Raw genomic sequence first — 12,872 nt, 5'->3', positions numbered from 1 at the left:
CGTTTGTTTTTTTGTTGCATTTTCTATTTTGCATAAACAAGCAAAATAAAAACCTAAAGATAAAGATGCAGTTAGGCTTGTGTTCCACCCACAGATTGTTGGCTCATTTGGACAGCTATGAAGGTTGTTCTCCAAAGCAATCTATACTGCTTGAGCAGGTTTGGGCAGAAAGTAGCTTATCACGAAGTCAGCAATGGACGTTGGAAAGTAAGAGGCAGGAATGTGCAAGAACTTTGCGTCCCAGCCTGGAGAGTAGCGAGTGCGAGGGTAGCAGGATGTCAGGGCATGTTCTATACAGTCAGTGACCAGGTGAAGCTTGGTGCTGGAAGTTAAGATATCTTGGACAAGTTTGCAAACTGTGTGAGAGAAATATGAAGCAAAACAGAAGTTAGTGCTGTAAATGTAGGGGGTAAACTAAATTTGTTGGGAGCTGAATGGATTGGTTAGCTTCTAGATACCTCTCTCTAGAAGAAGTAAATCAAACCAGATGCACCTGGAACTATTTTGAATGCTTCAAAACAGAACACAGTCTCAATAGATTTAAGTCTGCAATGGATGAACCTGTCCATTTTGGTTCCTCTCAGTTTCAATATATCCAAAATCTTAGAGTTTGGTTCTCCTCATTTCAGTTTATGATTTTTGGAAGTCATCAGCATTTTAGTTTTCACAATACAGTGGTACCTCGGTTTACAAACATAATCCGTTCCGGAAGTCCGCTCTTAAACCCAAACCGTTCTTAAACTGAGGCACGCTTTCCCTAATGAGGCCTCCTGCCACCAGTGCCCTTCCACCATTCGGATTCCATTCTTAGACCGAGGTAAAGTTCTCAAACCAAGACACTATTTCCGGTTTTGTGGTGTTTGTAAACCAAATTGTTCTTAAACTGGAGTGTTCTTAAACCAAGGTACCACTGTATACACATTTTGGCAAACATTATTTTCTTGCATAGTGCATTTTTGTTTATTGTGTTCACTTTTGATGCCAATTTCTCTGTAATATGCACATTTTTGTATACATTGTTGGTGTCAGGGAACTGTCCCCGGCACAGCGCAAGGTGATGGAAAGGCTCTCGGGATGCTACAGAGAGCCCCGGCCCCACCTGACCAGCAGCACCCCCTCTGGCAGCAGAGGGAGCAGCAAGGCTTCTAGCAGGGAGGGGCATGTGTTACAGGGGGTGGAGGGTCGAGGCTCTGGGGATGCCAGAGAGACCTTGGACTCCCCTAGCCCAAGGGGCGATGAAGGAGGCATGCAATTTCCGTCGCCCCACAGGAGTCGAGGGGTGAAACGAATGGATGGAAGGCGGGGTTTTCGTATACCGAAACTCTTTTGTTGGGGTCAGAACCGGAAGGGGCCATTCCCGGATTCTGCCGACGCTTGATACAGACATGAACTTGTTAGATCTGCACTGTACATAGTATGCACAATAAAATTACTAAGGGAAAACTCACGAGTTTTGCCTGCTTACTCATGAGCAACTAACCGAGGACCTTACAGTTGGTTTGGAGAACTTGTTGCTAAATTTAGAGGAGTTTGAATTCCTGAGCAGAGCTATGTATTGGTTAATATATTGCTTCATGAAGTGTGAATTGGGTAAGTTTACAGGAAAATGCTAACCATGCTGAAATCCCCTCCACGTCTACTCACAGTTCTCCAAGTACTGTTCCCCATAGACGTCTTTGATGTCAGATGGCACTCGGTTCCATACTTTCTTTAATTCCTCTAATGCTCGTGTGCGAATGCTTGTTTGGAAAATACCAGGTTCAATAATGCTGACTTGGACTCCAAAAGGATGGAGCTCTAGCCTGAAATGCAGAGGAACAAAAGAAGAAACATCATTACCTACTCTACAATGTCATAGGTCAGGAATGCAGGTCAGGAATTTGGGTCCATGGATAGGAACATCTTTCTTTAAAAAAAAAATCAAAATGGAGGAGAAAGAAAAGATGGGAAATGGAACTCACCTGCCTTCTGCCCTCTTGCAAGAGCCTAGACATGCTCTACCCAGGAGAGGATTGTGTATGACACAGCAACAGTTGTATGAAGAGACAGTCATGAGGACATGCTTCAAAGCATGAGTAGGAAAACTTAGGCCTGGGGGCCAGATCTGACCCAATTGCCTTCTAAATCCAGCCCACGGATGGTACAGGAATCAGCTTGTTTTTACATGAGTAGAACGTGTCCTTTTATTTAAAATGCATCTCTGGGTTATTTGTGGTGCATAGGAATTCGTTCATTTCCCCCCAAAAAATATAGTCCAGCCCCCCACAAGGTCTGAGGGACAGTGGACCGGTCCACTGCTGAAAAAGTTTGCTGGCTCCTGCTTCAAGGTCTAGCTCAGGGGTTGTCAACCTGGTCTCTACCACCCACTAGGGGGCATTTCAGGATTCTAGGTGGGTGGGAGGAGGTTCAACGGCACAAGCTGAATCCTCCTTCCATTGAGCACTGGTGGGCGGTAAGGAAATTTTACCATCAAGAAACATGCATTGGTGGGCGGTAGGTATGAAAAGGGTGACTACCCCTGGTGTAGCTGATAAATCAAATGCCTTCCTGAAGGGAGACCTTAACCTAGTTGGGAAAGGTTGCTGCAGAGAGCAAGAAGCCTTTTCTGCCATATCTGCGTCCCACCCTCCTCCCTGCAGTCTCTGTCATCTCTGCCCAGTCTTCTTGTTAAGAGGGACAAGGCAGGTCACTTGCATCAAAGGAACAAGACCCCGTTCTTTGGGTTCTGGGACCCCGTGTTCTTAAAAAGGAGCAATTAAGGGTTTTGCCAAACCTCCTTTGTGCAGAATAATATTACAGTGCAAACAACCCTAAGAAGATGCCACACAGAATTTCTCTCCAAATGCTACACAATCATGGCTTAGTTGTTGCCATCCATGTATCTCTCTCTTTTTGATAAAAATTTATTTATTTTATGATTAAAAAAAACACTCATCACAATCAAAAATTTAAACCACAAATCTTGATTGACTTCCCTCCACTTCCCTTCCTGGATCCATTATTTTATACTGATTCATGCACGTCCATAAAATCTTATATTCTTAATCCCATTTTAAAACCTTATTCATCTTATTACAAGTGACTTTCAGAAGTTCAACTTATGCAGAAACCTAGACAGAAAGCTTGCAAAATATGCATTAAACATTACTCCTTTTAAAAAAATAATCAATGTCCTTTCTTTTTGGGGGGTTCAAATTACCGGTAAATAATATGTCCTGTATTATACAGGCTGTATAGTTCATTAATTTATTTTGCTTTCCCGGATGTTGGCATCCATGTATCTCGAGAGAGAATGGAGTGTGCCTCTGCGGGTGACGTCCAACCACAGTGTTAGCAGCCCCGAAGGGACCTCCCTGCTACTTGAGCCTGGGCAGTGCATATCTGCAGATAACTGCATAGTCCCACACTGTGGTATTTAAGTGGTATGTAACTAGTTGGAAAAAGCACACACTTTTCAACATGGTAATCAACATTTCTATAAAGCATGTTGGGCCAGAACTATTCTAAGTAAAACAGGGGGACATCCATAGCATGTTCACCATTAATGAGAAGGTCCTGGACTGAGAGTCACACATCCAATTGTGGGCTTGTGATTTGAAAAGTTTGGTTCAAGGCCAGATGTGGACATGGCCTGTGCCTGGATACATTCATCTCAAGTTGTGAGAGTCTTGGGTAAAGCCCCGGGCAGCTGCCATTTCCCAGCTCCTTCTTCCCTGCAGCCCACTTTTTTTCAGACTTAGCTGGTGAAACATCCATGCAACTAAACCAGGAGGACTCGCATCAGCCACTTCCAGCCTGACAGGTGGTTAGGGAGTATGGCAGATGTTGGACCAAACTAAGCAAAAGAGGACATTAGAGAGCTGCTTTTTTTTTTTTTTTTTTTTTTTTTTTACCTCAGGCTGTCAGAGAAGGCTTCCACACCAAACTTCGATGGGCAGTAACCACCTCCAAAGCAGGCCAGGCGACCATTTGTACTGGAGACGTTGACCACCCTCCCTCTGGCTCTTCTCACCAGGGGCAGCATGTGTAGCGTCACATCAATCATCCCAAGAAGGTTGACATCGATCACCTTTGCAAAGTCATCTCTGGTCAGCCATTCGTTGGGACCTGATGGTACAGCTGTGCCGGCATTGTTCACCAAGCCCCAAAGCCCTGTGAGAAAGAATGTATGTTTTTCCTGTTAGCAACCCTAACCCACATGAATTTAGGATTGTGAGTTTCTTCCGAGGGATTCGGACTCCTTGACTGCGGTACACATTTATAGCACTTTAAATAGTCGTGGGTTTTCTGGGGGAGGGTTTTTCTTTGGTATAGGTTTGCAATATCCAACCTACCCCTCTATAAAGTAACAGGGGCAGGGAAGCATGTAAAAGGAATGGGGACCCACATTCCATTCCATCCCCAAACACTCACTGTCCTCTGTGTAGAGATGCGAAGGCCTGGGGGGGGGAATGGAAAAATTCGGGGGGGGGACGTGGTTTGTTTGTTTTTTGTTTTTTTCCTGAAGCCTTTTTTTCTGAAAAATTGGGGGGAAAATAGATTATGGGTTTTTTTATTTTAACATGATGAATAAAATATTTTAAGATAAGGGGTTCAAATATTTTATAAATCATTTCTAAAAAATATGTATGGTATCAGATTATTCTAATTTCTGTGAGGACAAGCAAGTCCTAGGTTACAAACTGAACTCTCCAATGCAAGAACAAGACACATTTCTTCCTTTAGGAGGTGCTGTTGTCACCAGAAAAGAAAAAAGTTTCAGTTTTGTTTTTGCATGTATGTGTTGTATGCATTGGTTCTGTTCCTCTTCACTAGGCCTCAAAGCAATGGAAGAAAATATAGAGCAACAAAAAGGGCCTGAAAGTATATACTTAATTACAGCTCAGAAAATGATTCTGATTAAATTTCATGCCCATTCATTGAAACTTAGTTCCACTTCCTTCTTCAGTTCTTTTTATGAGAATGTTTTGGTTTTTTTTAATGCTGTGGAGAGGAAATATGAATAATTCTTACTTCTGGATTTTTAAAAATCGTTTTGTGGAGTTTTTTTTTTTTGTTCCACCTAAACTAGTAAACAGTTCAGGAGATTGTTGCTCCATTTCTTACAAATACAAATAAATATTATTTTAAAAGTAAATTCTGTTTGTATTAATTGTTTGGATACACTATAATTTCAATATGCTAGTTGTGATAATTTTATGGCCATTAAAATTGTCCATAGTTATATTTTATGTTTCTAAAGTAACAGAATGACTTCCAATCTGGAAAAGAAGTGCTAATGTAGCATATATATTTTTTAAAAAAATCCTAATATTTCCATTTTCCCCCGGGGAAAAACCGGGGGGGGGGGGGTTTCCGAGCTTCAAAATTTCCAGAAATTTTACATCTCTACCTCTGTGGCCATCCATTGGGCTGCAGCTGCGTCTCTCACTGGATTTAGTGTAACAGGAGAGGGAAAGGTAGGGAAAGGGTGACAGAAAGAGAGAGAAATGGAAAGTGGACAGGCAGGAGAGAGGCAACAGCTCTGGTAGAGATGGGAGGGAGCAGCTCAACTCAGCAGAGGGGGGGGGGGAGAGAAAGCAAGGCAGACCTAAGGGAGAAACTACATCCCTTAACAGGCTAAAAAATAGTTTCTCTCTGTGGGCTGTTAGGCTGCTGAACGGAAAATAACATAGTGCCACTGACTTTCAGGGTTGGTGTGTTGTGTGACAAGCACACAGAGTGCAATGAGACTGAGTGTTTGTGGAAGGGGAGGGAGGCTCAATTAATTTCATTGTACACAGGTTGTACATTGACAATAAAAGTATTGCTGTTATTGTTATTATGCAGCACTTCCCCTTGGAATAAGGGACAATCCCCTATTACAAGGGACAAGTGGAAACCGTCCTACGACACACACATGTCACCTGGCCAAGCTGGTGTGGAGAACCCTCCTTGTGGGTGGGCAGAGGTGAGGCCACCAATGCCTTCCTTGTAATAGCAGCAGGAGGTATATGCTTGGCAGCGGTGAAAGCAGGACTTGCAAAGGATGATACGGGGGGGGGGCAGGGGCGTACCCAGGATCAAAACTAGGGGGGAGCAAGCCATGGTCGTTCAGGTTGTGACATTTCAGCACGGAAAGGTGAATGAAACCAAAATTTTAGGAAAATTATATATAATTATAGCAGTGCTTTATTATGGTAGTTATTACAATTATTTGCTTGAATTTTTTTTTTAAAGTCCCATATGCTCTGAGGGCCTGTTCCTGTGCCTCGGGAAAGGTTGAATCAACCGAACACATTCTCCTGACCTGCGCATTTTATGTTGCCCTTAGACAGAAACTGATAGCTCCACTCTTAGGCCACCTTAGCCTGGTACCCTGTTTCTCCTAAAATAAGACATGGCCATAAAATAAGCCATAGCAGGATTTCTATGCATTTGCGAAATATAAGCCGTTGCCCAAAAATAAGCCATACCCCAAAAATAAGCCATAGTGATGCGGCACCTCCCATTAAAACAGCCTGGAGAGGCGTGGCTATGCAGCGTACTGATGCGATGCGGTTAAAATAAGACATCCCCTGAAAATAAGCCATACTGTGTTTTGTTGAGGGGAAAAAAATATAAGACGGTGTCTTATTTTAGGAGAAACACGGTAGATGGAGAATGTCAGGTTTCGTTTTTGCTGAATAATTTTACTGGCACCACAACTTTTGAGGTGGCCAAATCTCTTTTTTTGGCCCTTAAATAGCGTAAGGTCAAAATCGATGGTATCGATATGGGTTTTTATGTATAATTTACTTTTAGTGTATGTTCTAGTGTAAACCCCTCTGAGTTGTCTCAGGTTTTAAAATTTGTATGGATGATTGTGTTCTGACTGACGGTCGAATAAATTGTTATTGATTGACTGATAATTTTTATTCTAGTTACATGTCTTATACCAGGGGTGGCCAACTCCCAAGAGACTGTGATCTACTTTCAGCAGTGATCTACCCCTGTTTTTTGGGGTTCAGCTCAAAGTTGTTGACCTTTTTTGGGGATGAGGAATGCCCCGTTTTTTAGGGGTTCAGTTCGTTTTTAGATTGCTGACCATATTATGTAAACAGCAAACAAAAACAGCTTCAAAAAACAGAAAAACTTCCCCCCCCAAACAGAAAGCCCCCAAATGGCTGAAAAACTCAGTTTCCTAGGATCCTCAGCCATCGCAACTCACCATGCAAGGGAACTGTTGCCAAAGCTCCTTTGTAACGATCAGCCGGTGCAACACACACACACACACGCACACACAGTGGCCAGCTGCCGGTCGGCAGAGCTCAATTGTTATTTACATTTTGGGAGGGGGAGAAAGACCGGTAGTTGAGCTTTTTAGGAGAGCTTTTTTTCCTTTTAGGCTGCCGATAACCATTTAATTATTATTATTTTTTGCTTCGGGGGGGCAGGTGCCCCCTCCTGCCCCCCCTTGGGTACGCCCATGGGGGGGCGCAGAGCTGGACTTTGCTAATTTGCCCAGCAGCTACAGTGGTGGCAGGTTGGTGATTTGCACACAAGCCTGCCCCCTTGCAATCCATTGTCAATCACAAGGAAAACCTTGCTTGCTTTACTCTCCCTTTCTTTCCTGTTGGGGGGGGGTAGGGCGGCACAGGGGTCTGTAGTATGGCATAGTGGCTGCTATGCGCTGAATTCCAGGAGGGGGTATCCCATCCTCTCAGGCACCCTAATACCTGGAGCTGTCTCCGATATTTATTATTGAATGCTCATAATGATTATTTCTAAGGTATTTTCTGAATTGTTATGCTTATTCTTCCTTTCACACGTTGTGAGCCACTTTGGGCACAATTATGTGGGGAAAGTGGCCTACAAATGAATAGGTAAAGGTAAAGGTAAAGGTAAAGGGACCCCTGACCATTAGGTCCAGCCGTGTCCAACTCTGTGGTTGTGGCGCTCATCTCGTGTTACTGGCCAAGGGAGCCGGCGTACAGCTTCCGGGTCATGTGGCCAGCATGACAAAGCCGCTTCTGGCGAACCAGAGCAGCGCACGGAAACGTCGTTTACCTCCCTCCGGAGCGGTACCTATTTATCTACTTGCACTTTGACGTGCTTTCGAACTGCTAGGTGGGCAGGAGCTGGGACCGAGCAACGGGAGCTCACCCCGCCACACGGATTCGAACCGCCGATCTTCTGATCAACAAGAGAGGAAATTCTAATCCCTGGTCCCACCAATAGCACAGAGGCAGCACAAGGAAGGTAGATTCACCTTTGCTTCCTGCTTGCTCCTTCACCCACTCCGTCGCTGCTGCCACACTCTCTGTACTGGTGACATCCAGAATGGTGGTTTTCAATCGCTCTGAGGTGACCTTTTCCAGCTGCTCTGCCCCCTTCTGCGTGAGACAGGCTGCCAGCACTCGCAGGCCCCGGGCTTCCAGCTGCCTGGCAAGTAGGTTCCCAAAGCCAGAGTCACACCCCGTGATGAAGACATATTTCTCCGTCAGGTTCTCCACCGTCTGTCTCTCCTGGTACCATCGGCGAAGGAAGTAAAGCCCCAGCAGGGCAGCCAGGTAGAGCCACATGGCTGAAACCTGCAGGGAAGAAGAATTCAAGAATTCAAGCAACAAAATGCACACACACACACCTAGCAGAACTTGGAGGAGGATATTTCTAATTCCTGCTCCACCAAGAACTTCACTGGAAGACCTTTTATGTTGCCACCGCTCCATTTAGCCTCGCTTGCAGTGTTGTTGAGGGGAAGGAGAAATGGTGCATGATGCAATGAGCTGCCTGGAGCAAAGGCGGGCTAAAAGAAGTATAAATAATAGCTCTAGCTAGCTGCTTATTAATTGAACAACTAAATAAAGAGGAACAGTGGGATCCTATATATATCTATTGACATAAGCAACACTGAGCTCAAATATTGTGCAAGCTCAGCATTAGCATCCAACAGGTCATATGCCTTATTTTGCCATCGTTGCACCACATATTGCACTTGCTCAAGGTCCGATCCCTGATTTGTTTTGTGCGCCAGATGTTCAAAGAGAGTCTCATCACTCGATGCAGCACTAACCTCTACCTGGTCACTGACTGCATGGAGCATGCCTTGACGTCCCGGCACCCTCGCACCTGCTACTCTGGAGGCTGGGACTCCCAGTTCTTCTTCGTCCCTCTCTCTTACATGCCCACAGCATTGGCAGACCTTGTGCTGACCTGGTCTTGGCCCAGACCTGCTCGGGCTGTGTGAAGACAGTGGCGTGAAAAGAGTCGTGGCTAGGGAAAGAAAGAAGGGGATTGGGTTGCCAGGTCCAGGAGAAGAGTGACAAGGCTCCTACGCTTTCAGTAGTTGTGTACAAAAGGGAATTTCAGCATGTGTTGGCAAGCTATGCATGTTGCACGTCCCTCTTCTATAGAACTATGCAAGGTTCAGGAGAGAAACCCAAACTGACAGGTCTGTTCACTCCTAGCTTTTAGTGTAGCACCTTGCTTGTGGTTAATGCTTAGCTGGAATGAAACCTTCAACGCAGCAAGTAAGTAAGTACTTTATTACGGTCAACGACCAGCACACACACACACAAAAAAGACACATACAGAATCAATAATAAATGCAATTTAAAATTGATCTGAAATTTGATCTAAAAGGGGTTGGCTGTATTAAAATTAAAGTACATTAAAATTAATAATTATTGCTTTAAAAGAATAAATTTAGAAATTAATTAAAAAATCAACAATTCAGATTTTTATAATACTTAAATCAAAAGAAGGATCAGGAGCCACCTAATTGTGCGGACCGAAGCTTAATAGCGACAGCACAGAACTTTGCCACCGCAGCTGTGACCTTAGGGTTGGCATCTGAGAGGAGCCAATGGGCGTAGTGTTCTTCGGGACATCCAGGAGACTCACATAATAGCGGAGAGATAAGTTCATTTCGTAAAGCCCTATAAAAGCGGCAACGGAGAAGTACGTGGTCTGTAGTCTCTACTTCTCCGGAGTCGCATGGACAGAGTCTGTCGCCCAAAGGAACCCCCCTATACCTCCCATCCAATACGGCAGATGGCAGGACATGATTTCGGGCCAGTGTGAACGCCCTTCTGTGGGATGAGACCTCGAGCTGAGTAAAATACCTAGCTGGGAGTTGTAAGTATCTCCGCTCCTCTGGGGTTAAAAAAGAGGGACTTTACTTAAGTCATTTTGCCTCTCGATAGCCATTAGCCTCTGCTTGACTAATGCCCTTGCTGTGTTGTAACTATGTGAACACAGGTGAGCTGGATGTAAACCTATGCTCGTCATCTTGTTTTCTATAGCTTTGCTCCAAGAGGAGCGATGTTTATCTTTTAATATCAATGGGGCAAGGCCCTGAGGATTAAGATGAACTTTCAGCCAAAGGTTACAGGCCTGTGTCCAGAGTCTCGCCTCGACGCAGACCATGCCTGTTTCGAGACGAAGAGCAGCATTTGGCACACCTGGAGGCACCTGGAGGGCTGCTCTGATAAATTTTGACTGGACCCTTTCAAGAAGGGTCAGATTTGGTGGAGGGGAACAAAGTTGAGCCCCATAAAGCAGTTGAGCTAGCGCATTAGCCTCAAAGAGTTTTAGAGCCGCAGGTACATAGTGTGCACCGTTGGATCCTAAAAAACCTAAGATTGCAGAGGTGGACTTCTGGGCTGCAGCCACAACTTGTGTTAAGTGGGCTTTCCTCGACCCTCTATCGTGGAACGCAGCAATTAAGAAATTAAAATAATAATGTATTTGTCAGACAAATAAATGATAGGCAAAGTGGTATATGGTCACGAGAGCTCTGTGCGCTCCAGCCCTGTTGGTCAGCACTTATATAACCTCAGCCCAGCCCCTTGATCCTCCTTCGGCTGCTGACCTGGACCAATCAGCCTGGTTAAAATTCCTATTGGCTGTTTGCTAGAACCAATCATAAAAGAAACACCCACTTCCTATTGCCTTTTATGGGAGACAAAGAGCTATATTTCCTTCTATCCATTAATGGCCGACAAGGAGCCACAAATCTGCCATTAAGCCTAGACAAGGGACCTTGATTAACAGAGCCTCCTTGACTCCTTCATTCCAAAACAGATAGCTGATAAGGATAATTAATACGAAGTAATAAATTCTATCTAGGGAGGGACCCTAAATACACATTCTTAAACAGTGACAAACTAACATTTTGCTTTCTAAACCCTTTGCATTATTACACTTAAGCTAACACATCTTATACAGAAGTAGAACAAAGGCAAATATAATTGGTTATAATATATAACACAAGGGGGAAAGAGCTTTCAAAAAAGGCAGAGAAAGGGGGTTTTCAGTTGACACCCCCTCCCCATCAGCTCTCTAAAACTTATTGCTATTTAACTCTCTACAAGAAACTTTAGACGCTTTAGAATCCTTTATGGGGGAACATAGGGTATTATTTTCTATTAAATAATAAATCTTATTAACTCTAAATTAGTGTTTTTGCAACTGGATCGTATCTCTGGTATGCAGGGTCAATGCTGTAACCTTTCTCAGCCCAATCTTTCTAGCCTGCTTTCCCAACCTTGGATGTCAACCTATCTCCTAAATCAGCTGCAGATAGGGACCCCCCTTTTTTTAAGGAATGCTGTCTTTCTCTTTATGGAGTAAAATGCGTATCTACAGCCCAATTGATATTTTTAGCAGGCTGGTGTAGATGATAATGAAACACACAAACATTTGCAAATATATCTTTAAGCTCATTTTAAAATGCAGGCTTTGATCAGATGCCTCATTAGTGTGCCACTTCGTTTTCCTTCTGAAAAGCTTTCTGCCTTAGCCTAGCTGGATATTGGGTAAAAACAAAATAAAAAATAAAAAATAAAAAATAAAAATCCTTCCCGTAGCACCTTAGAGTTGGTCTCTAAGTTGCTACTGGAAGGATTTATTTTATACATATATATATATATATATATTGTTTTGACTATGGCAGACTGACACGGCTACCTACCTGTAACTGGATATTGGGTAGAAATTCAACAAGCACAACTCTGCCCCAGTCTTGAAATAAAAGACAATGGCTTCTCAAGCTGCAATCCATGGAGGCGGTGGTTTGGGTGTCAGTAATTTCATTCTCCCATTGCTTATGTAACATGATACATGTTGATACATGTTTACATTTGTGTGTTGTTATGTCTGTTTTAATTTGTTGTAAATAATAAAGAAATTCTGAATGCTACATATCTGAACAGTTTGCTTCCTTCTGCAACTCTGCTGCAGCCTGGAGGGGGTTTTTTTTTCATACCTCCCCCTCACATGGGGGGCTGCCAATAGTGGGAACCTCAGCCTTGGCAACAGTTCTTTTTACTGTTTACATTACAGGACACTGTTTCTCACATTTCTGAAATTCACAATGCAAGAGAGAATACCGGTATATTTCAGAGCACCAGATGCTGGCAACAAACGAGAGAGCCTTCCTGCTCTGCTTTCTGACTCACTGATTTATTAAAAGAGCAAGTAGATAAAGAAGAACAGTTGTTGTTGTAGTTGTTCAGTCGTTCAGTCCTCATTTCCATACATTACTACAGTACAACCCTATAAACATCCAATCAGAGATAAGGAACCCTGAGATAAAATATAGTTGCAATCTCAGCATTAGCACCTACTTTTGAAGGCTTCTATTCCTCCCCTGCCGCCACCGCAAATGTTTCTGAGCCTTTTAAGAGGTGCACAGGAAGAAGAAATTCAGGAAGCAAAACTTTCCCCTAGCATGAAAGTTGAGAAAACATTCAACTAATTACTAGCTTGGCATAAAGTTGTTTTGAGCACAGTATAGAGGTTACTGGAGGTTACTAACTGGTACAATGAAAGTGACTTGCCTGCAGTTGATTAGAGGAAGGGCTCCTAGCTTCAGCCGAGTGGCAGACAGAACACAGGTTGCTTTTGCT

The 12,872-nt window shown here is 43.7% G+C and overlaps 1 protein-coding gene across 1 annotated transcript; it reads right to left on the bottom strand.

The window, feature by feature from the left end:
• Positions 1–12,872, bottom strand: LOC117040571 (retinol dehydrogenase 7-like). Its single transcript, XM_033138415.1, has 5 exons — positions 12,804–12,872; positions 8,231–8,552; positions 3,894–4,152; positions 1,645–1,802; positions 1–356 (listed from the first exon to the last, which is right to left on the bottom strand). Exons 2-5 carry the CDS (start codon positions 8,541–8,543, stop codon positions 142–144), a joined length of 945 nt encoding a protein of 314 aa, XP_032994306.1. The 5' UTR covers positions 8,544–8,552; positions 12,804–12,872; the 3' UTR covers positions 1–141.

Source organism: Lacerta agilis, chromosome 2, assembly GCF_009819535.1.
Source record: "Lacerta agilis isolate rLacAgi1 chromosome 2, rLacAgi1.pri, whole genome shotgun sequence".
NCBI classification, from domain to species: Eukaryota; Metazoa; Chordata; class Lepidosauria; order Squamata; family Lacertidae; genus Lacerta; species Lacerta agilis.
The sequence above is the reverse complement of the archived record's forward strand: the minus strand, read 5'-3'. Positions and strand labels throughout refer to the sequence as shown.

What these genes read in the sequence shown, in the direction of transcription:
- LOC117040571 (XM_033138415.1), bottom strand. Translation starts at nt 8,543, where the DNA reads ATGTGGCTCTACCTGGCTGCCCTGCTGGGGCTTTACTTCCTTCGCCGA. An exon ending in GCCTTCTCTGACAGCCTGAG is followed by an intron (nt 1,803 to 3,893) that starts GTAAAAAAAAAA and finishes TCTGCATTTCAG; the next exon opens with GCTAGAGCTCCATCCTTTTG. An exon ending in GGAACAGTACTTGGAGAACT is followed by an intron (nt 357 to 1,644) that starts GTGAGTAGACGT and finishes TCTCTCACACAG; the next exon opens with TTTGCAAACTTGTCCAAGAT.